At 36.5% G+C, this 26,798-nt stretch overlaps 1 protein-coding gene across 1 annotated transcript in view; it reads right to left on the minus strand.

Annotated features, from left to right (window-relative positions):
* The window catches only part of sgcd (sarcoglycan, delta (dystrophin-associated glycoprotein)), a 351,693-nt gene that overhangs the window by 176,096 nt on the left and 148,799 nt on the right, over positions 1-26,798 (minus strand). The window contains exon 3 of the mRNA XM_030153643.1: positions 3,019-3,120. Within this exon, the coding sequence (XP_030009503.1) occupies positions 3,019-3,120 (102 nt within the window). The remainder of the gene's footprint in view (positions 1-3,018; positions 3,121-26,798) is intronic.

The raw sequence follows: 26,798 nt of genomic DNA on the forward strand, positions 1-26,798 counted from the left end.
GCTTATTTGCTTCCATTACGTTTCCAGGTCCAAGCCTCGGGTAGTTTCATCTCAGTGAATCAGAATGGTGTGGAAAAAAATCTACAAATTTAAACAGCTCAGTTGTTTTATGCAAAGTCAATGCAGCACACATCTTTTAATTTACTCGCTGACTTCTACAATGATGAAACACATGAGGCAGGGTTCCTACAGGTTTCTATAAGTTCAATTTAAGACTTTTAAAGACTTTTTTTTTTCTTTTTGTTTTTGAGAAAATCATAAAACAAATACAGATAATAATAGAACAAACAGACAGCAGGGGGAGAGTCCAACATTCGAGTAACATAGTAATTAACCCATTTTAATTTTTTCCTTTACGGTAAAGTTTCAGAGCCTGTTGAAATTATACAAAATTCGGCCTCACAGTTAAAACGTAAGTGAGCCATTTTGACCAATTTTCAGTAAAAATATCAGTTTCACATCTCAGTTTAAATAGGATTCTCTCCATATACACTGTACACTACATCAATCCAGTCATTTATAGTTGATATACACTATATTGCCAAAAGTATTCGCTCACCTACCTTGACTCGCATATGAATTTAAGTGACATCCCATTCTTAATCAATGGGGTCTAATATGACGTGGGTCCACCCTTTACAGCTATAACAGCTTCAACTCTTCTGGGAAGGCTGTCCACAAGGTTTAGGAGTGTGTTTGTGGGAATTTTGGACCATTCTTCCAGAAGCGCATTTGTGAGGTCACACACTGATGTTGGACAGAAGGCCTGGCTCTCAGTCTCCGCTCAAATTCATCCCAAAGGTGTTCTATGGGGTTGAGGTCAGGACTGTGTGCAGGCCAGTCCAGTTCATCCACACCAGACTCTGTCATCCATGTCTTCATGGACCTTGCTTTGTGCACTGGTGCACAGTCGTGTTGGAAGAGGAAGGGGCCAGCTCCAAACTGTTCCCACAAAGTTGGGAGCATGGAATTGTCCAAAATCTCTTGGTATGCTGAAGCAAGACAAGACATCCCAGAAAACGTGAAAGTGGTTTGCCAAAGTACTTATTAAAGACCTTTTTAAGACTATTTAGAACAGAATTTAATGCCCTATTCACAGCCTTACTGGCAAAAATTTGTGACTCTTCAAATTTAGGAAAATTTACTTATTTACTCCAACACCTTGATTCTGTTGTTTCAAGTCATTTCTCATCTGGGGCTGCAAAGTTAGCGATAATTGATCCCATATTTCAGTATAAATTGTCGGGTTGGAACGGGTGGAACGGAGTCAACTAACGTTATTTCCTTTGCATCTTGGACGTTTAACAGACACTTATAAACACAATACAGCCAACAAGTTTATGGCAACATAACTGAAGACCTACCATATCAAATTTAATACCTTTCAAAGACTTTTTTCAGGTATCAAATACAGATTTGTCAATTCAAGACTTTTAAGACTTTTTAAGACCCCACGGGAACCCTGATGAAGTCACTTGATGAGTGAGATAAGGTCGAATCTGAGTGAAATGAAACAGACTGAAACTAGAAAAGCAATCCTCTGCCAAGGCAGATCACCCCCCCCCCCCATCACCATCAAAATTTACTCATTTGTTCCTTGTGCCAGTATCAACATTTCCTGAATATTTCATCAAAATCCGTCCATAACTTTTTAAGTTGTCTTGCTAACAGACAAACAAACAATTCATCCATCCATCCACTGTCTTCCACTTATCCAGGGCCGGGTCACGGGGGCAACAGTCTAAGCAGGGATGCCCAGACTTCCCTCTCCCCAGACACCTCCTCCAGCTCTTCTGGGGGGACCAGAAACAAACAAACCCCAATGAAAAGATAACCTCCAAGGTAACAATATAGTTCGCTTTATCACAACCCCTAATTGGCTTTAACCATTACAGTCTTTGTTAACCTTAAATATCTGACCCATAGGTGTCAAACATGTGGTCTGGGGGCCAAATCCGGCCCGCCAAAGGGTCAGACCCGGCCCGTAGGATGAATTTGTGAAATGCAAAAATTACACTGAAGATATTAACAACCAATGGTGTCGAAAATCATTTTAATTCAGGTTCTACATACAGACAAATATAATCTCAAGTAGGTCAATCCAGTAAAATACTATCGTAGTAACCTATAAATAATGACCACTGCAAATTTTCTCGTTGTTTTAGTGTAAAAAAAAGTAAAATTACATAGATAGATAGATAGATAGATAGATAGATAGATAGATAGATAGATAGATAGATAGATAGATAGATAGATACATAGATAGATAGATAGATACTTTATTGATCCACGGGGGGAAATTAATTTTTAAAATTTTTTTTTTAGATAGATAGATACATGAAAATGTTCACATCGACAAACTTTCCTTTTCCTAAAAAAATGTGAATAACCTGAATAAATATGAGCAATTTGAAATGTCTTAAGAGATTTAAGTGCAATTTTACCAATATTCTGCCTGTTAGTAAATATTTTGTGTTTTTGTAATTGTAACGTAAGTTGAAATGCACATGTGTAAATGGTAAACTGAGGCAGAATATTGTTAAAATTGCACCTTTTTTTTCTTAAGACATTTCAAGTTGTCCATGTTATTCAGATTTTTAAGGAAACTTTATAGATGTAAACATTGACATAATTTAATTTTACTTTTGTCACTGTTATTATTTTACTGGTCTGGCCCACTTCAGATCTTATTAGGGTGAATGTGGCCCCTGAACTAAAATGAGTTTGACACACCTGATCTAACCTATCATAGATCACTCAGGTTTATCTGATCAGGGTTCAAGTAAACCTTAAAACAGCTCCTTCCAAATGCAATCAGACTGAGTCCATGTAAACAGCCCAATTAGCCTGGTAAGTAAAACAATTATGCAAAAAAAAAAAAAAGTATGTCAGACGAATCAAAATAATACTAATGATCCAGTTGAAAAGAAAACCAGTAGTGGCTGTGTGAAACTATAATTATGACAAACAGTGTGTCTTTCATCGGGTGTAAGAGTAAACAGTTTCCCAGTGACTTACTGGTTTGGACTGGATTTCTTTGGCATAGAGAGGCTGCAGGAACTCTGAGTCCCCCTCCAGTTTCAGGCCTTTCTCTGTTATTCTGAGGTTGCCCATGCCATCCTATGAGAAAACAAAACACAAAACACAATCACTGTTAGTTTTGGGACAGAGAGACAGAGAAACAGAGAAAACACCCAGTATTCAGGTCAAATCTGATGCTGTAAATATAAAATAAACAAAGAGTCAAACGCATCTGTCAAATTGTTTTTACACTTGTTAACATGAATCAGATGCTGACAGGGCTTGATATTTCAACAGAATATGATTCATAAAAGTATCCAGTGATTGATCTACTGCTGCTGTTTACTCATCTACACAACCCACAATGTGAAGTTTATGGCTGTTGAACTCGAATGATAAAAAAAAAAAAAAGAACACATAAGTCAACGATTCAGGTCAGGGGGTTAATAACAAATCTTGTAACCTTCCTTTTTAAGCTCCTCTGAGTAGATATATGGTAAATTAATTGTATTCAATATATAATTAAGCAAATACTCCACTGGTATGAACAGAGAAACGGAGAAAAACCCTCACAATCAACCCAACTCCCATTCAGCTGCAAGTATGTATGTATGTATGTATGTATGCATATATGTATGTATGTATGTATATATGTATGCATGCATGTATGCATGTATGTATGTATGTATATATGTATGCATGCATGTATGTATGTATGTATGTATGTATGTATGTATATATGTATGCATGCATGTATGTATGTATGTATGTATGTATGTATGTATGTATGCATGCATGTATGTATGTATGCATATATGTATGTATGTATGTATATATGTATGCATGCATGTATGTATGTATGTATGTATGTATGTATGTATGTATGCATGCATGCATGCATGCATGCATGCATGTATGTATGTATGTATGTATGTATGCATGCATGTATGTATGTATGTATGCATATATGTATGTATGTATGTATGTATGCATGCATGCATGCATGTATGTATATATGTATGCATGCATGTATGTATGTATGTATGTATGTATGTATGTATGTATGTATGTATGTATGTATGTATGTATGCATGCATGCATGCATGCATGCATGTATGTATGTATGTATGTATGTATGTATGTATGTATGTATGTATGTATGTATGTATGTATGTATGCATATATGTATGTATGTATGTATGTATGTATGCATATATGTATGTATGTATGCATATATGTATGTATGTATGTATATATGTATGTGCATATGTATGTATGTATGTGTGTGTGTGTGTAGGAATATATGCATATATGTATAGTTTATATGTATGTATGTATGTATGTATGTATGCATGCATGCATGTATGTATGCATGTATGTATGTGTGCATGCGTAGGAATATATGCATATATGTATAGTTTATATGTATGTATGTATGAATGTATATATGCATATATGTACGTTATATGTATGTATGTATGTATGTATGTATGTAGGTAGGTAGGTAGGTAGGTATATATGCATATATGTATATTTTATATGTATGTATGTATGTATGCATATACGTATACTTGTATGTATAGCATATGTAGCTCATATAAAACTTGGTTTATGTTTCTAAGTAGACTTTCCTCGGCAATATCCATATCCGTAGTCCTCAAGTAACTCCACAAGTAACTGTAGTATCTGTATCTGTAGTATCTGACAAGTAACTAGTGACAGATACAGTAATTTTTTGAATATTTAACATTTCTTTGGACAAACAATGAAATATAAATGAGACCAAATCCAGCTCAGTAGTGGCACCGACACTCCTCAGTTCCATGGTTTCGTGTCAGGGTTTTACACTGACCCACAGTGACAGAGTGCTCAGCCTAAGCACATATTAGATTGACTTTTATTTGACCAAACTTAGACATGCTTGTGAAATAATGATGAGTTCTTGTCATCATCCTGGTATACCATGGCTGTCAGATAGATGGAATACCTCAGCAAAGCAGATGTGGTCAGTAACACAGATCAGAATTTGAAGAGAGTAGGTTTATTATGTAGATAGAAAATGTTTTACATCCCCGATTTTAGCCCATCTGGGAACAATAACGTATGCTGTATTTACAAGACGACTATTTTGGAAGCTGTGAATAGATCTAGATATGACTTAGGAACTGTCCTCATATTATCGTCTTCAATATTTCAAGAATTTAATAGGAGAACACAATCAATATTATACTCATATTATACTATTGGATATATTAACCCATAAAGACCCGGTGCTACTTTTGTGGTAGGTCCCAAATTCATTTTTCTCTAGATTTAACCTTTCTTGCACCATTTATTATAATATCATCCTCTGTATTTTGAAAATTTTCAGTGAAAATCACACATTTTCGCCTATTGAATTTACTGATCATGTAAATTTTCATAAAAAAGGTCAATAACTTAATAAAGTTGAAGGTTATTTTATCAAAAACAGAGAAAACTGAAGAAAAAGTGATGTTCCCAGCAAATATATCATAAACTGCACATAAAAACATGTGTCTCCATCCACTGTCATTGATCCAACTCCATGGGTTTTACTGGTGAATCAATGTTGTAGAAGATGATGGTGTTTCCACAGTAACTACGGAGCCACTGAACGTCCAAATGGGTCATATCAGATGACCATGAAAAGATGAATAACTGTATTTTACACCGATTATTTACATGTATTGATAGAATTAATGGATCAACAGGTACTAAACAGTTTAGATCAGTCAATGGTTCTGGTTGTCGTCGATGTTTGGGTTTTTATGGGTTAAAAATGACTGTGATTGAGTCTGAAGCCTAAAATTGTATTTTTCTTTCTTTGTTTAAGAGAAGAAAGAGGGATTTTGTTCATTTTGGATGGTTAAAAATAAGGTTCAGATAATAATAAAACAGACATTTATACAAAGATCCAGACAGTTCAATGAGTGTGAAGGCTTTTGTTCTGTTCGGATACTGGAAAACACATGTAATTAGTGTAATTTAACCTTTTCTAAGTCTTTTAAGATTCATTTTTAGCATTGAACTTGTCTTTTACTGTGACAGCAAAGACAAAAAACAAAAAAACAAAAGACGGAACAGAACAGAGGAAGGTAAAGCCATTATCAAAGCAACAACAGAAGAGTTAGAAAAAGGAAACATCTTTCTTTTTTACTCTCCTCCTCCTCCTCACAGTTAGTTGTCTTAATGTATTTCCTGCTGATCTGGTCCAGAGTCATGAACATGATTTGCTGGCTGTGTCCAACACCTGCCATTTTATTTGTGGCACCTGCGGTTTGATAACATGCACCTGTTATTTATCTATGAAGCGAGATGGCTGCGTGGGGACGAATTAAACCTAATGTCACACATTTGAAGAGGCAACATGCTTTCCACCTTACATTCACTCAGTATCAGTTACAGAATCTGCATTTGTGTGACAGCGACCAACAGTGAATCGTCTCAAAGAGGAAGGATTTATTTGGCATACACAGGGTTAACAGGCCTTCTGACAGAGTATCGGCATCTGAATACAAGTTGCATATGGCGACAGGTGTTTTTATGGTTTCTTCAGAGTTGTTATATGCATATGCTACTAAACTGGCCACTCCAGTGGACATTTCTTCTCCAGCTGTTCTCTTGTATATTCATGGGTTTTGTTGTTTTAGTTTTAGTTCCACATCAGCCAACACAGTGGACACTTATGCACATGTAACTTTGCTGTTCTTGATAAACCTGATCTGCAGTAACATGTTCGAGTGTAAATCACTTGTTATTAGACTGTAATTATCATTTTTTCTTTCACAAAATGTTTTTTTTTGTATATTATCTTCGTGAAGTGAGTAAGAACTACAGGAGGTCCTCAGGTTACGAACGACTTCCGTTCCTACGCTGGTGACGTAACCCGAATTTACGCGTAAGTCGGAATTAACCCTTTAATACCCCCTAAATCTCTAAATAAATATCCAAATACACATATTACGGGCTTTGTCCTTAATAATGGTCGCCACGGTCGACCAACTGAAGCCTAAGGCTTTACCGATGTTCGTTGGTGTCTCGCCTTTCTCCGACCTTTTGATGATATCCTGCTTCGTTTCCATCATAATGGCTTTCCTCTTGGCTGGACCAGCATCGCTAGAAGATCCTGCTTTCTTTTTTGGGGCCATGATGTGAAAAAGGAGGGTGAAAAAGGCGAGGACACCGAGAAAATTACGGAGCACAAACACAGACACTCTACACTATGGGGCTGGAGACAAACTGGCGGATGAGACTCAGGCGTCGTAAAGTCAAAACAGCGTAGGTCGAGTACCGCGTAACCCAAGGACCTCCTGTAGTATTAGAGTATGTTTAAATTTGAGAAAACATCAGATCATCAGCATTAAAAGTGTTTATATTTCATAGTTTTCACTGTATATCAGTAAATACATGTTTCTTTGCTTCAAAAATTAAATGCATCATATCCATTTGAGTGGACATTTTTGCAGCTCCGTGAAAAATAGGTTCATAAAAAGCTGTCAATTGCATTTTTTTTTCATGCCTGAAGAGGAATAAAAACATGGGAGAAAAATCATGATTAAGTTGCTTGTAATTCATGCATGAAAGGGTTAAGTTGCAGATAAAGGTTAGGAAAATTCCCATCTAGCACCCAGACAACCAGCACAGGCGCCCCCCAGGGATGTGTGCTCTCCCCACTTCTCTTCTCCCTCTACACCAATTATTGCACCCGAAATCCTTTTTTACAGTGCATCTGTCAAACTCCTGAAGTTTGCAGACGACACAACAGAACTGAATTAGAGGAAAAAAAAGTCAAAACTAAATAAAACTAAGCTATAATGAAAAATCCAACACTATTATAACCTTGGTCAAATCAACCTGGAGCTGAACACGCTCAAAACAGTAAAGATGACAGTGGATTTCAGGAGTAGCCCCCCTAAACTGGCCCCCATCAAAATCCACAATAACACGGTGACTACTGTGGAAACCTTCAGGTTCCTGGGATCCACCATCTCCCAGGATCTGAAGTGGACTTCCAACATAATCACTATTACCAAGACAGTCCAGCAGAGGATGGACTTCCTACGTCAGCTCTGGAAGTTCAACCTGCCCCAAGAGCCACCGATCCAGTTCTATACCGCAATAATCCAATCTGTTCTCTGCACGTCCATTAGGGATGGGAATCGAGAACCAGTTCTTTTTGAGAACCTGATCCCAGTAGCTCAATTCCTTGGAATCGTTTGCCTGCCTGCTTAACGATTCTGCTTATGGATTCCGCCTTTGTTGCGCATGCAAGATGATGTCACATGTACGCTGCATTGTTTTGGTCAGAACGTAGCCAACACGGCGTTGAGGCAGAAACGGTCTAAAAGGACGACACCAAAGACGACACTTGTAACACTGGCAAAACTTCCATGTCTTCAAAAGGGTGGAATTCCTCCAATCTGCTCAAACATTTGTCCACAGCACGTGATTCATTTGACACGCTACTTAGCGGGGCTTGTGAATCTAGCGGCAGAGTGAACACCAGGCCATCATCCGGGCCTAGTTCCGGTTCTGGTGCGGCAACAAACGTTGTACCCCCTCAAATAGAAGGTAGGGGAAAGGAAATGAGGTGCACAACAACGGGAGACAAGCAGAGTCGAACTGGTTTCATACAGTAGAAATGTGGCAATAGAGGAATTAGTAAAGCGTCTTTAGTTTCACTTTCACTGCACACACACCCCACACACACACACACACACACAAACCTGGCCCGGAGTCATCTGTTATTATTTGTACATACTGTATATGTTATATTTTCTGTGCACAGATGGAAATCTAAAAGACAGTTAATGCAAACACACCTGTTTGGACTCTTTTATTCCTTCACCCAATGAGAATCGATATGAAAAACGATAAGGAATCAGAATTGTTAAATTCTTATTGATTCCCATCCTTATCCACCATCTCCCAGGATCTGAAGTGGACTTCCAACATAGTCACTATTACCAAGACAGTCTAGGAGAGGATGGACTTCCTGCGTCAGCTCAGGAAGTTCAACCTGCCCCAGGAGCTGCTGATCCAGTTCTATACCGCAATAATCCAGTCTCTGCACGTCTCTGTCTCTAATCTCTGCACGACCATCACCGTCTGGTTTGGATCCACCACCAAACAGGACAGGAACAGACTGGAACGGACAATCAGGACTGCAGAGAAGATCACTGGTGCTGATCTGCTCACCATTCAGGACTTATACATGTCCAGAATCAGGAAACGGGCAGGGTAACATGGCTGCAGACCCCTCACACCCCAGTTCCAACCTGTTTGAACTTCTTCCCTCTGGCAGAGCACTGTACGCCAAAACAGCCAGACACAAGAACAGTTTTTCCCCCAGGCCGTCACTCTGATGAACACTTCACACTTCATGACCCATCCAGTGTCAGGACCCACTGACTCCAATTCATTCACCAACTCACAAACTTAGATTTCACATTGTTCCTCCTTAAATAAACAGACCGACTGATTGCAACTGTTGATTCCTGGTGGTTTATGGCTCCTTTTATCCCTCGTCTTCATATCCATAACACACTTAATCCTTAAATCTGTTGTCGAACATTCAACATAAGCTCATGTTTTCACTGTAGAAAAGAGTCTGTTATTCATCCTAAATTGTCACTGCGACTGTTTTGTCATTAACGCTTTGCATCGCATTTTCATTGTCCGCTGTGTTTGGGCCCCAATAGAGTCCATTTTCTTTTTTTTTTTTCTTTTGTCTTTTTTTTCCTGTTTGTACTCTTATTCCCTCACCCAATGAGAATCGATAAGGAATCGGATTGATTAGCACAATCAATTAGAGCTGAAACAATTAATTGACTCAAAATGATCCAAAAAAAAAAAAAAAATCATTCAACCACAATTCTCCTGAATCAAAGCTTTGTTTCCTTCATTTCTCTGCTGTTAAACACTGGTTCCACTGTTGTGTTCCACATGGATGCTTATTGTGACGCAGAAAGAAGCTTCAATTCAGGAAAACTGCAGTAGAACATTTCCCTTCAATCAATTCGAGTCGATTAGTCGATTGAATTGTGAATTTTTGCATTTGCTTCAAGGACCTAATCAATGAATTGGTTGTAGCTCTACAATTGATTACACTGGGTTACAAAAAATGTTTTTTGCAAGTTGTCTAGGTTTTTTTCAATTGAATTAGGACCATTTTGCACCGCTAAATCCAAAAATGACATCTGTTTTTCTCAATCAGGTCAGGTTTTTTTTGCGAATTTGATTTTGAAAAATTTGATCTTCTCACAAAATTGATTACATTTTTGTGACTTTATCAGTTGATTTTTTACATAGTTCTCACACAAAATAGGTTTTAAGAGAAAAAAAAATCATTTTCTAACAGGATTCCTGTTAGGTACGATGGTGTATTCACCACAGATGTAGCAGAATACATAAGGCTTATTTTTGCAAGATCTTCTAGTCAAAGCCATTTCATTCACCTGTAATATTAAAAAAAACATTAATCATAAATTGGCAAAAGTAAAATCTTCAGAACTTGTTTATTGCAAGAAATATGAAAGAATTTTGTATCATATGATGTGAAAATGACCATAAATGTAAGCAAAAATGTTAAAAAGCCAATATGTAGCATAGTTCAGAAAGTTAACCTGACTGAACAAACTTAATGTGATTTTTGGGTTCAGCACACCAAAATTATCCTAAATCAGCTCAAAAAACTTAATAAATTTGTTGTTGACCAGTGTAATGGAATCGGACAACAATTCTCATCCCTTGTTACAACCCTAAATGATTCATCAGCAAAATCCGTAGTTTGATAAACAACAGTGGTTGTAGATGCTTGGTTTTTTTTTCGTTTTTTTTTTCTTAATTTTTTTTTTCTAGAGTCCATTTTCAACGTGCAGGACACCAAACACAACAGAAAACACTGTCCCCACTAGTGCAGATCATTTGCTAAACTGATATTTTTCTCTGTGTTTGAGCCTCTCATCCACATGTTGACGGTGTTTAAATTTGTAAAAACAGGTTTGTGTGTGTCAGTGTGGACAGGGAAAACGGAGAAATTGGAAAACGATGGTATTAGACCCTATTCTGTGCATGTCTCTTATTACTTTGTGTAATGAAGCTGCACCTTTTTGTGGGTCCACGTGTTCAGGGAAAACAGAGATTGGAAATCGATGACATCACACCTCATTTTGCAAAGCATTTATTATTGCTTTGCGTAATGAAGCTGCACCTGAAACATCAAATCCATGCGTATAAATCGGCGTAGGACCCGCAGAAAATCGAGATCAGCACCGATACCTTTGGGAGATGGACCGGACCGGGGTTACGGATAAAACCACGTCATGTTAATTATATAATTCCACCAACACTTAAGGTAACATAAGTCTAAGAATGTTAATGTCATTATGTGCACATAATGACATTTTGTTTACAGGTAGTTCTTGCCTGGATAAAAATATAAAAACACACAAAAGAATATGTTCATCATATATAGAAAATAAGTGTAAAAACACAGTATGTACAGTTTGAATGGGATTTGTGTGCAATATTATGTGCAAAGTTTACAACTGAACCTGTTGTTATTCAACTTCATGACAGATGAACAGGTCTGAGTCTGTTTAATCTTCAGGGTGTATCGGTGTGTTTTTACTGTCTAAACCAGACTTACACAGACTTATCCATGCATTTATCTCTAGCAGGTTAGACTACTGTAACAGCCTTCTCACTGGGGGTCCTGACTAGAACCAGGGTCCTGGTTGTGGGTCCTGACTAGAACCAGGAAGTACGACCATGTTAGTCCTGTGCTCAGGTCTGCACTGGCTTCCTGTCGCTCAGAGAATAGACTTTGATTAATTGATGTATTTATTTGATGTATTCTATTCAATTCTATTCTATTAACAGAAGAAAATAAATAAACAAAACACTTAAACATTAGACATATCATACATATTCAAAAAGGAGTGAGAAGAAGTATAACTTATAAACTCCCACCCCTTCTGCTTATATAATTCATAACAATAATAACCTTCCTAGTCTAAGCAGATCTATACTATAAACTATAATATGACTGATACTTATTATTAAATTATTTGGTTTCTGGCTTTATATTATTATGAACAAATACAATATGATTTACATAAACACATAATACAGTCGCACATATATGTAAATACATATTCATGAACACACACACACACATATATATATATAAACATACACAAACCACATACTTGTGATACCAATCAATTAATTAATCAAAAATTTTTCCTGAGTGTTTTTATTCCTCTTTAGGCATGAAAAAAAACAATGCGATTGAAATTTTTCTTCTGAAAAAAAAAAAAAAAAAAAAAGTAAATAAAATAAAAATAATTTTAAAAAAAATTAAAAATACATAAAAAAATTTTTTTTTAAAAATTCTTATGAACCTATTTTTCATGAAGTTGCAAAAATGCCCACACGTTTAATTTTTGACGCACAGAAACATGTATTTACTGATAAACTGTGTGAAAACTATGGGGAGGGCTTGTGATTCTGGGGGTTTATGCTCAGGAGAGATCTACATAATGTTACCAATTCATGTCAGAAAAGATATGGAGGGTCTTAAAACTTTAATAAAGATATGTGCAAAAAAACACAAAACAAAACAAAACAAAAAAAAACGAGAAGAACAACAAAACCCATGAATATACAAGAGAACAGCTGTAGAATAGCTGTCCACTGTAGTGACCAGCATGCATGAAAGGGTTAAAAATATATTTACTTCTTGGATTTATTTATTTGCTATTTATGCGCAAGGAACCAAATATGATAACTTCACTGATCTTAATTTTCTACATGACAATAAAAAAATAAAAAAAATTCACTAAAGTAATCAAGTCTTTTTATATCCACCAATAACACTCTAAGGTTGAAATTATTTGTATGAGTGCTGTAAAGGGTTAACTCCCTGACCTAACTTTTCTTGTACCCATTCGGATATAATGCTTGCGTAATTAAAAATGAAAACTTTTTTGTTTACATTGTTTTAAGTCCACCTTAAGTTTCAGAGACGTACCCAAAGGATAAATTTAGCGTGTCTCACTGGAAGCTCATTTAAACAACTAAAGCAAAACACCAAGTGCTTATGTGTGCTGTACTTGGCAAATTAAGTGAGTTATTTTAAGGTGGCAGCAGGCACAGAGTGTAATTACATAAAACTGGATAAATAAATTAAGGTCGCAGCAGCCCAGAGGCTAAAGGAGTGTGTTAGTGACACATTTTACGGGATGAAATCCTGCATCTGCTGCTAATCTTTGAGCTCGACAAATTACCCCGATGATGTAAACATTCATTTTATTATTATTGCGTTTTCTTTCCGAACAAGCGAATTAAAAAACAAAGAGACTGAGCTCAGAAACGCGTGAAAAGTATTGCAGCAGTGTCACCAAAACAGCAGGAGACCAAAGGATATTAACGAGTGGTGATAAGAGGAGATTTGGTGAGAGGAGACTGGCTTTGATTCAGACACTACAAGAAAGCCTGACTCAGTCATTATATATAGTATATGAGATCACCCGCTGGATCCTTGTAGAGATAAGAGGCATCAGTGTGATAGAAGAGTGAGAACCAAGGTGAAAAGTGAAAGCTATCTGCCCATGTGATCTTCTCCTGCAAAGACTTTTCTTTTTGTTTTCTCCTCGTCTTTTGATCCCCGAGGTTCTGACGAGCAAATGGAGATCAAGACCCCCTGAAATCCCAAAGTAGCTGAGGATGATTTTTCAGCCTGTTCCATGTAATCCTTCCCCCCATTGTGTAAAACATATTAAAATTCAGGGACTGTTGTGCTAACAGGGGCTTGAGTCCCGGACGTGTTGTGATTGTGAATTTCCCCCCAGGTGGAAACCGACGGGCCTGTCTGACAAGGCCAGCAGACCTTATTTAAACTCAATTTCCGTCACTTTGATGACAAAAAAACAATGGTAAGATAGGAGATGAGTGTTTTCTCTGCTCTGGGAAAGGTGTTCATAAAGGCTGATTTCTATCACAGCTACCAGACTTTGGTTTATAAAAGGAAGGAAGTGAGGACACTTCAGAAAGTTTAGAAACTTTCACTGACTTCTATTTCTATTTACATTTTCCTTTTTTTTTTTATTTAAAGGAGTGATATTTTGCTTTTTTAACCCTTTCATGCATGACTTATGAGTATCTTAGGCAAGATTTTTTTTCTTGAGTGTTTTCCCCTCTAGGCATGAAAAAAACAATGTGATTGATTTTTTTTTTTTTCATGGAGTTACAAAAATGTCCATGCATTTAATTTTTGAAGTAAAGAAACGTGTTTAAAACCCAATATCAGAAAGTACAGAAGAAAATTAGGGCCACTGGAAAAAAATACAATAAACTAGGGTCCAATATGTATTTCTTATCATTATTATGAGAAAAAAAAAAGTCAGAATTCTGAAATTAAAGTCAGAATTCTGAGAAAAAAAGTCAGAATTCTGAGAAAAAAGTTAGAATTCGGAGATTAACATCAGAATTCTGAGTTTCAAGTCAGAATTCTGGAAAAAAAAAAGTCAGAATTCGGAGTTTCATGTCAGAATTCTGACTTTTTTCTCAGAATAATAATTGAAAAAAATATATTACACCTTTTTTATTTTCCAGTGGCCCTAATCCTCTTCCATAAGAAAGTGATATGAAAACAATTAACCCTTTCATGCATAAATTGTGAGAACCTTAATCAAGATTTTTTTTTTTTTTTTTTGAGTGTTTTTATTTGTCTTTAAGCATGAAAAAAAAAACAATGCGTTTGAAAATTTTCTTATGAACCTATTTTTCATGGAGTTTAAAAAATGTCCACTTAGCTGGACACCATGGGTTTGATTTTAGAAGCAAAAAAACATGTATTTACTGTTATATTCAGTGAAAACTATGAAATAAAAACACTTTTAATGCTAATCTGATGTTTTCTCACATTTTAACAAATTCCAGTTATAGTCACTACTCAATTCATGGAGATAATATGCAAAAAACAAACAAACTAACTAACTAACTAACTAACTAACTAACTTTTTGTTAAAAAAAAAAAAAAAAAAAAAAAGTTAATTACAGACTAATAATAATAACAAGCAATTGATTTACACTCAAACATATTACTGCAGATCAGGTTTGTCAAGAACAGTAAAGTTACAGTAATGGTATGAATTACAGTGTATGAGATGGTGCATAATTGTCCACTGTGTTGAACTAAAGCAACAAAAAACCAACAAAAGTCATGAATATACATATAAGAGATCAGCTTTGAACAGCTGTCCACTGGAGTGACCACTACGCATGAAAGGGTTAAATAAAAACATTTTTAATGCTGCTAATCTGATGTTTTCTAACATTTTAACACAGTCTTATGCTAGTTATTACTCATTTCATGGCGATAACATGCAAAAAAACCTTTGTGTTTAACATAAACAAGTGGTTTACACTCAAACATGTTAGTGCAGATCAGTTTTATCAAGAACACCAAAGTTACAGTAATGGTCTGAATGTCAGTGTATGGGATGATGCATGAGTGTCCACTGTGTTGGCTGATACGGAATTAAACCAACAAAACCCATGAATATACAAGAGAACAGCTGGAGAACAACTGTCCACTGTAGTGACCACTATGTATGAAAGGGTTAAATGGAATTTTGCATTTTCAAACATTTCCCTGTGGTCTACATAAACTGTAAATGCTCTGCTTGGGTCTGAATTCTTCATTAAAGCTCTACCGTATGATGTGGCATTTTTACACTTTTCTTTTGTCATCTTAAAATGCTCCTAATAAGTGTGTGTCAAACTAAAATGTAAAAGAAATCCACCAGGTTTTGAAACTCAAAAATGTTTAATTCTCATATATTTCTGATAAAAGTCTGACCAATCATTTTAGTCGGTCCGAATAAAATAATTGGCCGAACCTGACTGAGCCTCCTGTCAATCATCCATTACGGCCGTCCAGCATCCGATCCATTATCACCGCCTCACATCCGATACGTGTCCCTCTGAATCTGACACTTCACTGGCGCTGCTCCTCCTGTCACTGACCACAGTCTACTGTCTAGGATGTGTTTGGATAGAACTGACATGCACATGTGGAAGGGAAAAAACGGATTTATGAACAGAAACAACAACTGAGGGGCACAAACGGGAGTCTGATGAATGAAGGATGGAGATAAAAGTCCAGAAGTCAGCTGTACTGGACTGAACAGGTCTGCATAAAGCTCAGCTTTTATGACAGTGGGACTCATACAGGTACATGTACATGGTGTCACACATGTAAGATGATGTAGGATGATAATTGTATGGACTATGAAACCTCAAATGTCCACGGAAAATTCGCGGAGGCCGCGCGTTCACAGTTCACAGTGCCCATCCTCTGGGCACTGCAGTGAAGACCCTGACCCAGTACTGCACAGACCAGGTCTACTGATGGAACAGGAGCCGCGGGCCCCCGGCAGGTGGATGATGCATCTGATTACTGAGGGAGGGGTCCGCAGACACGCCAAAACGGACCGGACCTCCACCTCTGCTTCCTCCTCCGTTTCCATCGCGCATCAGGTGAGAGGAGGAGGAGCCTCAGAGCTCAGGCAGAGGGAAGGGGGTGGGGCTTTGGAGGGAGGCGGGTTGTTCATGTTCAAACTTTTACTAAGTGCTGTGAGAAATGCCACATCGGTAGGTATAGCTTTAATTCAACCCTATTTTGGAGTAATTACACCAGAAAGTCAAATCAAATTTTATTTATATAGCACCAAATCATAAGAAAAGTTATCTCATGACACTTTACATATTATAGTTGGTTAAAACCAGACTCTAAGCCAATTTACAAAAACCCAACAGAATCCTCCATCCTAATCAGGCCTTTCCACCCAAACTCCCTCCATCTTTTCGAGCTAGTAGACGTTTGTTGTGTGTTGCACAAATCACCAGAAAAGTTCATTTTAATAAATATATAAATGACTCAATGCACAATTCGCAATAAATGATGTTTTACTGACAGAAACATTTTCAAAACGAATAAAAATCACATTTCATCATAAGATAATATCACTGTTTTATTTTATTTTATTATTTGATTTCCTTGTGTTAAATTGTTCTGATTGTTTTTATTCCAACTGAGACTGTGACTGGAAGAAGAATTAGACAATAATGAATAAAACAGGAAGAGAAAGTGCCTTCCTGAAACTAAATGCAAAAATTTGTGAAACAACAACAGATAAAGATTTGATATTCATTCCGAGCGTCTCTGTTTGACTATTCCTTGCATTAAAGTAATCACCAGAGGATTTCCACACTTGAAAATTGAAATAAAAATACTGCATCTGTTTGTGAATTTAATCAGAGCTTTAAGTTTATTTTTCCTCAAAAAGGGGCATGAGGAGGGGAGGTGGTGAGAGGAAAACTAAAGTAGTGACAATCTATATAATCTAACACTGAATAAATGTCAACGTTACTTAATCCAGCTAACATATACCAACAGTACTGATAAAAAAACAAACAAACAAACTACTAAAACATGTCTGTTACAGAACACCTGGATGATATTGTTAGCATTACAGACCTTCAAAAAAAAAAAGAAACATTGGAACAGTAAAGAATCTCCCACTTCATGATGTAGCATTTCATTCTACTAAAAATTAAACGATATATAGAGAGAGACTAAAGCCACAGGACATGAAGCAGTTTGGGTGGAAATTTGTCCTGTTCTTCTAGAAAACTTCCACATTTTCTATTTTTACCCTATAAAGCCTGAACCATTAAATCACTGACAGAAAATTCCAGTTCTATGAAACTGGAGCCTTTATTTTCTCATTTTTCACATTTTTATTTAAAAAAAAAAAAAAAAACATTGTTCATTAAGTAATAACAATCCAAACTAGAAGCACTCGGAGAGCGCAGACCTCCACCAAGGCTGATCAGTGGCCCCCCCCGTGGGCCCCCCCCACGCCAAGGAGGTTATGTTTTTGCCAGGGTTTGTTTGTCTGTCTGTTTGTCTGTCCGTTAGTGTGCAACATAACTCAAAAAGTTAGGGACAGAATTTGATGAAATTTTCAGGGTTTGTTGGAAATGGGCCCCCCCGTGGGCCCCCCCACCCCCGATCACCACCAAAATTTAATCATTTCTTCCTTATCCCATTTCCAACAAACCCTGAAAATTTCATCCAAATCTGTCCATAACTTTTTGAGTTATGTTGCACACTAACGGACAGACAAACAAACAAACAAACAAACAAACAAACCCTGGCAAAAACATAACCTCCTTGGTGGAGGTAATTAATATAATTTCAGAGCAATTTAGATGAAATTAGTCCCAGGAGCTACAGGTAATGGAATCAGAACTTTAACCACACAGTTTAAAGATTAACTTAACACATTACATTTTCCTGAAAATAAAAATGTGTCAAGTGCATTTTGTAATAAATTCCTCAAATTGTAATAACTTACTACATAATGTGAAAAAATTTACTACATAATACATTCAAGTAGTTTATTACAAAATGTGTCAGTTTATTACATAATGCGGCTTTATTACAAGATGACGTGACATTCTTATTACATTTTGAACTTTTATTACATAATGGGAATTTATTACATAATGCGGCTCAATAACATCAAAGTTACAGTAATGGTCTGAATGTCAGTGTATTATTATGGGATGGTGCATTAGTGTCTACTGTGTTGGCTAATATGGAACTAAAACAACAAAACCCATGAATATACAAGAAAACAGCTGGAGAAGAACTGTCCACTGGAGTGACCACTGTGCATGTTGAGCCACATTATGTAATAAACTACGTCAACGCATTGTATAGTACATTTTTTCATGTTATGTAGTAAGTTATTACAATTTGAGAAATTTATTAAAAAATGCACTTGACACATTTTTATTAAAAAAAAAATGTAATAACATGGTTCATTATGTAATAACAATCCAAATTAATATAATTTCAGAGCAATTTAGAAGAAACTAGAAGCACTCGGAGAGCGCAGACCTCCGCCAAGGCTGATCAGTGCCCCCCCCCCCGTGGGCCCCTCCACCCCCGATCACCACCAAAATTTAATCATTTCTTCCTTATCCCATTTCCAACAAACCCTGAAAATTTCATCCAAATCTGTCCATAACTTTTTGAGTTATGTTGCACACTAACAGACAGACAAACAAACAAACAGACAGACAAACAAACAAACAAACAAACCCTGGCAAAAACATAACGCCCTTGGCGGAGGTAATTAGTCACAGGAGCTACAGGTAATGGAATCAGAACTTTAACCACACAGTTTAAAGATTAATTTAGCACATTATATTTTCCTGAAAATAAAAATGTGTCAAGTGCATTTTGTAATAAATTTCTCAAATTGTAATAACTTACTACATAATGCAAAAAAATTTACTACATAATGCATTGAGGTAGTTTATTACAAAATGCGTCAGTTTATTACATAATGCGGCTTTATTACAAGATGACGTGACATTCTTATTACATTTGGAACTTTTATTACGTAATGGGAATTTATTAATTACATAATGCGGCTTTTGTTGAGCCGCATTATGTAATAAACTGACGTATTTTGTAATAAACTACCTCAATGCATTATGTAGTAAATTTTTCGCATGATGTAGTAACTTATTACAATTTGAGAAATTTATTACAAAATGCACTTGACACATTTTTATTTTCAGGAAAATGTAATGTGCTAAATTAATCTTTATACTGTGTGGTTAAAGTTCTGATTCCATTACCTGTAACTCCTGGGACTAACTTCTACTAAATTGCTCTGAAATTATATTAATTTGGATTGTTATTACATAATGAACCATGTTATTACATTTTTTTTTTTTTTTTTTTTAAATGTGTCAAGTGCATTTTTTAAAAAATTTCTCGAACTGTAATAACTTACTACATAATGTGAAAAACTTTGCTATATAATGCGTTGATGTAGTTTATTACAAAACGCGTCAGTTTATTACATAATGCGGCTTTATTACAAGATGACGTGACATTCTTATTACATTTTGAACTTTTATTACATAATGGGAATTTATTACATAATGCGGCTCAACAATGCATGAAAGGGTTAATGTGCACTGTCGTGTCTAAATAAAGATATCTAAACATAAAAACCTGAAACTAAATACAAAAATATGTGAAACAACAACAACAACAACAACAACAGATAAAGATTTGACATTCATTCCCAGAGTCTGTGTTCGACTATTCCGGCAAAACACCAACATTCAGTAATCACCAGAGGATTTTGGAATAAAACCGCTGCATCTGTTTGTGAATTTAGTCGGAACTTTTGCGATTATTTTTCATCAAAAAAAGGGCACGAGGAGGGGAGACGGTGAGAGATGGTGCGAGGAAAACTAAATTAGCGCTTTCCTTAACGCAAGCCGCATCGGTCGTTCAAATTAGCGTTTTCAGGTGACTGAAAAATTGAATTCAGACTTAATTTAAAACACTGAGCACAGCTGCACGCTTTGCACTTTCTTTTCTAGTCAAAAATCCTCGCTCTCCCTCTCTCTTTCTTTTTTTTTTTTTTCTTTTTTTTACTTTTCATTCTCTGCAGAGCGCTGCAGCTGACACAGTGATGCGAGGCGAGCGGCCATGAATAATTCAGGAGCGAGGCCTCTGAACGCTCAGGTGTGCCTCCTGTCCTCTCCTCTACCCTATCCTGTCCTCTACTCCTCATTTCTCCGCTCTGTTCCCCCTTTTCCTCTCCCTCACCCCTCCTTTCATCTTCTTAAAAACCTCTCCCTTGTTCAGTCCCCTTGCTGATACTCCTGTTTGTCAGATTTTGATTCCTCTCGCCCCTTCGCTTCCTTTTTCTTTTTTCCTTCCTGTCTTTTCTCAGCCTCACCTCCCAACTCTCCACCGTTGCCCCTTGCTTTTTTTTTTTTTTTTCTCCCTCATCACCTCTACATTTCTTCTCCCTTCCAGCACTTTCTCTGCCAGTTCAGTTCAACTGGAAGCTGCTTCAATTCAAAGGGCATGAAATTTAAAATAACTCGCTGTCAGAGCAAAAGGACAGATAACAGATTGGAGCACGATTCACAATATCCAACACGAGAAGTCATTAAATATAGAAAACACACCAGTGACAACATGCACCTGAACGCCTCGTAGAAACTGAGCTGGTCAAAGTTTGGAGAAGAAAATTCCTAATGATACTCAGTGTTGTGCAAGTTACTTCCAAACTGTAATCCATTACTCTTTCTCTCTTTCGCTCTCTCTCACTCTTTCTCTTTCTCTCTCTCTCTTTCTCTCTCACTTTCTCTCTCTTTCACTCTTTCTCTCTCACTCTCTTTCTCTCTCTCACTCATTCTCTCTCTCTCGCTCTCACTCTGTTTCTCTCTCACCCTCTCTCTTTCTCTCTCTCTCTTACTCTTTCTCTCTCTCTTTCTCTCACTCTCTCTCTCACACTTTCTCTCTCTCTCTCTCTCTCACTCTCACTCTCTCTCTCACACTGTCTTTTTCTCTCTCATTCTCTCTCTCTCTTTCTCTCTCACTCTTTTTCTCTTTCTCTCTCTTTCTCTCTCTCTCTCTTACTCTCTCTTTTTCTCTCTCTCATTCTCACTCTCTCTTTCTCTCTCTCACTTTTTCTGTTTCTCTCTCTCACTCTTTCTCTCTCTCACTCTTTCTCTTTCTCTCGCTTACTCTTTCTCTCTCAGTCTTTTTCTCTTTCTCTCACTCTCTCTTTCTCTCTCTCTCTCTCAATCTCTCTCTTTCTCTCACTCACGCTTTCTCTCTCTTTCTCTCTCTCTAACACTCTTTTTCTCTCTCATTCTCACTCTTTCTCTCTCTCTCCCTCTCTCTCTCACTCTTTCTCTCTCTCTCACTCACTCTTTCTCTCTCTCTCTCTCACTCTCTCTCCTCCTCTTTCTCTCTCTCAGTCTTTTTCTCTTTCTCTCTCTCTCACCCTTTCTCTCTTTCTCTCACTCTCTTTCTCTCTTTCAAAGTGCTGTAATCAAACACGGTTGTCATGATAATTAGACTTTAAACACTAATACTAACCGTCAGCAATTTTACCGCCTACAAACATCACATCCGTATTTTCAACCTTGTGAGGTCGCCTGAAATTTCTAGTAGTTAACTGATAAGAATAAAAAATAAATTACAAATAATTTTTAAATAATTCAATATATATTTCATTATAACTAAAACACCACACTTCTCCTAATAAAAACCAAGTCTAAATAAAATACAGGAAATAATATCTTAGAGGGCATATCTTGATTGACCCGATCATGTGACCGTGTGCATTATTACGCTTCAACCTGCCCAATCTGAGATTCAGGTGCATAATCACGGAAAGACTGACGGATTTGTGATACTCAGGCTATGACTCAGGTTTGACAGATTTGATGAAAAATTGGTGATGAAAGTCATGCAATTTTTTATTTATTTATTTTTTTAAATAATCTTTTATTAGGACACATTTTCGGTATACATATCCTCTCAGCACAGGTATAAGCATATGTCCAAGTTTCCAGTTTTCCAAAAAACCAACTAACAACAAACAAAAACTTAAACTAAAATTTAAATGAATAAATAAATAAATAAATAAATGTGAAAAGTACTACCCCCCCACCCACTCACATTGGTCCACATTCACTTAATTACAAATGTTACAGCTATTCTATTAGTCATACGCAGCTTTAACCCTTTCATGCATGAATTATGAAAATGTTAGTCAAGATATTTTTTCCTGACTGTTTTTATTCCACTTTAAGCATAGAAAAAAAAAAAAAAAAATGTGATTGAAATATTTTTTTAATCAACCTATATTTTAAGGAATTACAAAAATGTCCACTCAGCTGGATACCATTGTGTTTAATTTCTGAAGCAAAGAAACATGTTTTTAAAACGCTATATCAGAAAGTGATAAACTGTGTGAAAACTATGAAATTAAAATATTTTGAATCCAGCTAATCTGATGTTTTTTCACATTTTAACATACTCTAATACTAGTTATTACTCATGTCATGCAGATAATACACAAAAATAAATGAATAAATAAATAAATAAATAAACTTTTTGTTTCAGAAAACTGTTCATTACAGTCTAATAAAAACAACTGATTTACACTCAAACATGTTAGTGCAGATCAGGTTTATCAAGAACACCAAAGTTACAGTAATGCTATGAATGTCAGTGTATGGGATGATGCATAAACGTCCACTGTGTTGGCTGATATGGAACTAAAACAACCAAACCCATGAATATACAAGAGAACATCTGAGAAGAGCTGTCCACTGGAGTGACCAGTATGCATGAAAGGGTTAAGGAGTGAAAACCATCAGTATTAGTCAAATCTCTCAGGATGGTGATGTTGAAATAACAAACATGGTGCTAACACAGACCAGTATTCATGTCTTGTGTCAAAGTGAAAGTAAACTTTATTACTTTTTAACTCATTTCAGTGTGTTTGTGGCATTGGTAACATATTTCACACAGTCCAAAACAACTGTATTGTTTGGTTGGTGGGATGTCATCACCCTTGGTTTTTGTTTTTCAGAGGTAGCAGCCGCTCACTGCCTCGGACACAATCCATCCTACTGAATAATTTCACAACGCCGGGGAGGAACATGTATGTCGTCAATCGATTCCTTGACCCTTAAAACATTCATGTTTCTGTTGTCTGTTTGGAGTTACTTGTGGGGGAGTAGATCTGACTTCTCTGCCTATACGGACGGTTCTAATACCAGAATATATGAAATATGAATGAGCAGTGATTGTGACTGTGTTAAAAAAAGAGGTCAAGAAGTCCCATGAATATTGGCAGATTTAGAAATGAAGGGACAATTGTGTTCAGTTCTGGGTCATCCTTTGAATCAAAAAGAAATGGATCATGTCTATACTGTAGATACAGAGCAACAAGTGTCTTCATTTCTGAGAAAATCACAAAAATAGGACCAGTGGCCTTGGAGCTCACCGCAATGTCCTATAAAGAATCATTCTGTTCCATGTTCCAGTCCTGTGGTCTGGATGCAGAACGATCTCCTAATAGAAGTGGGTGGTACTTTCACTGGAGGAGAACTCAAATGATTCAATGAGAAGATTTCGTTTTCTTTTTTGTCAGACAGACAGGCAAAAAAAGTTAATTCTTGTAGTTTGACATGTTTCGGCTACAACCTGTAGTCTTTATACTTTTCCTTTTTTCTTTTCATTCAGACAAGGTTAGGGATGGGAATCAAGAACCGGTTCTTTTTTGAGAACCGGTTCCCAGTAGCTCGATTCCTTGGAATTGTTTGCCTGCCTGCTTGTTGAGCCGCATTATGTAATAAATTCCCATTATGTAATAAAAGTTCAAAATGTAATAAGAATGTCACGTCATCTTGTAATAAAGCTGCATTTTGTAATAAACTACCTCAATGCATTATGTAATAAATTTTTTCGCATTATGTAGTAAGTTATTACAATTTGAGAAATGTATTACAAAATGCACTTGACACATTTTTATTTAAAAAAATGTGACAACATGGTTCATTATGTAATAACAATCCAAATTAATATAATTTCAGAGCAATTTAGAAGAAATTAGTCCCAGGAGCTACAGGTAATGGAATCAGAACTTTAACCACACAGTTTAAAGATTAATTTAGCACATTACATTTTCCTGAAAATAAAAATGTGTCAAGTGCATTTTGTAATAAATTTCTCAAATTGTAATAACTTACTACATAATGCGAAAAAAAATTATTACATAATGCATTGAGGTAGTTTATTACAAAATGCGTCAGTTTATTACATAATGCGGCTTTATTACAAGATGACGTGACATTCTTATTACATTTTGAACTTTTATTACATAATGGGAATTTATTACATAACGCGGCTCAACACTGCTTAACGATTCTGCTTATCGACTCCGCCTTCGTTGTGCATGTGCGATGACGCCACGCATACGCTGCATTTTTTTGGTCAGAACGTAGCCAACATGGCGTTGAGGCAGAAATGGCTAAAAAGAATCATTAAATTCTTAGTTTTTAGATGTTACCTGCTTGACAGTTTCGACCGTGACTCCAGTCTTCCTCAGAAGGAGGAGGAGGAGGTGCGATCGGCTCGACAGGCTCTGATTGGTCCGTCGAGCCGACCAGCTGCTAAATGACACATCAGCAGCACGTCGGATGATGCTTCTGAAGAAGACTGGAGTCACAGCAAAACTGTCAAGCAGGTAACATCCAAAAACTATACTTTTTTCTGAACAAACGAAAAAAAGAAAAGTATAATTACATAAACAGAAGACAAAATGAACGTCATTAGCCTTAACCTGTAGCCGTCCTCAGAAGGGTCACTTGATGTTACTGTGACGTGTCCTTGTCAGCTGTTTTATCCTGGTTTGCCAGTCCTCTGTGGGATGCCAGGCAGCAGGGGGCATAATTGGGGGGGGGGGGGGGGGGGGCATTCATTTAATTAATTGAGATCTCCTTCAGTGAAAGTACCGCCCACTTCTTTTGGGAGATTGTTCAGCCTCAAGACCACAGGACTCTAACATAGAAATCTCTATAATTTCTAGTAGAAAGCATGAACATTATCGGACAAATTAAATGAAAGTCCATATATGACTTCCTATTAGTGCTCAATATTGATATCTCTAACCATTTCCATATAATAAATAGTAAGTCAGTGTTTTTCAACCTTGGGGTCGGGACCCCATGTGGGGTCACCTGGAATTCAAATGGGGTCACCTGAAATTTCTAGTAACTGATAAAAAAAAAAAAAATTACTAATAAAAATATATGGTGAGTTGAGAGACAATCCCAATCCATAAAAGACATGACAAACTGTGAAGCTGAAACTGAAGCACTGTGGTTCTGTTTATCTGTCAAATGTTCATTGTGGTCAGTTTCAGATGCTGCAGCTCTTTCATAATTCATAGTTTGAGTTCTTGTTTGTTCAGTATTAATTGTCAGCCTTGTAAATCCAAGCTGGACTGACTGTACATATCCTGACCAAGGAAAATCCAATTCTCCCTTTGTGCAGTAATCTACACCTGGCTTTACTGCCTCCGTCCATAATAATATACATTATATAGACTAAATATCGTCTAAATTAACATTTATTTGCAACATAGTATAGCAAACTATTACATAATCAAAAACAAATTAATTTTAGCAAAAAAGAAGTCTCTGTTTTGAATGTCTGGTGTCGCCAGAAATTTGTGATGTTCAAATGGGGTCACAAGACAAAAAAGGTTGGAAACCACTTTAATAAGCTATTAAAATATGGTCCATTGTCAGTAAAGGCAAATGTTATATTTATATTTCAAATTTGTCAAAAATCAAATTTCTCAACACTGTGAATAAACTTTGTCCAAGGGAAGGTACATTAAAAACAAACCAAAAAAAAATAAAAAAATCCAACCAGTAGTTTCAGAGAAGAAGATTGTTGGAATGTTGACATCGGTGACCTTGAGTTTGACCCTTCAAGGTCAAAGGTCATGGACCCAAATGAAGTCCATACATGACTTCCTATCCATGCTCAATAGTAACTATATTGATATCTCAAACCACTTCCATGTTAAAAACCATCCAAATATGGACCAATAAAAGTAAAGGCAAATTTTTAATATCTAAAAAATTCAGAAAAACTTGTCCCAAGGAAGCAACGTATAAAATGTGAAATGAATCCGACAGAGAATAAGACGTAGACGATGCTGGAAACCTGTCAAGAAGTGTCAAGAAACTCCCAATATCCTCCAAATCTGAACCCATATCTGAACCATCTCGGTGGAAGTCTACGCTACGGGGTTGGACTACCTTCC

Source organism: Sphaeramia orbicularis, chromosome 14 (assembly GCF_902148855.1).
Source record: "Sphaeramia orbicularis chromosome 14, fSphaOr1.1, whole genome shotgun sequence".
NCBI classification, from domain to species: Eukaryota; Metazoa; Chordata; class Actinopteri; order Kurtiformes; family Apogonidae; genus Sphaeramia; species Sphaeramia orbicularis.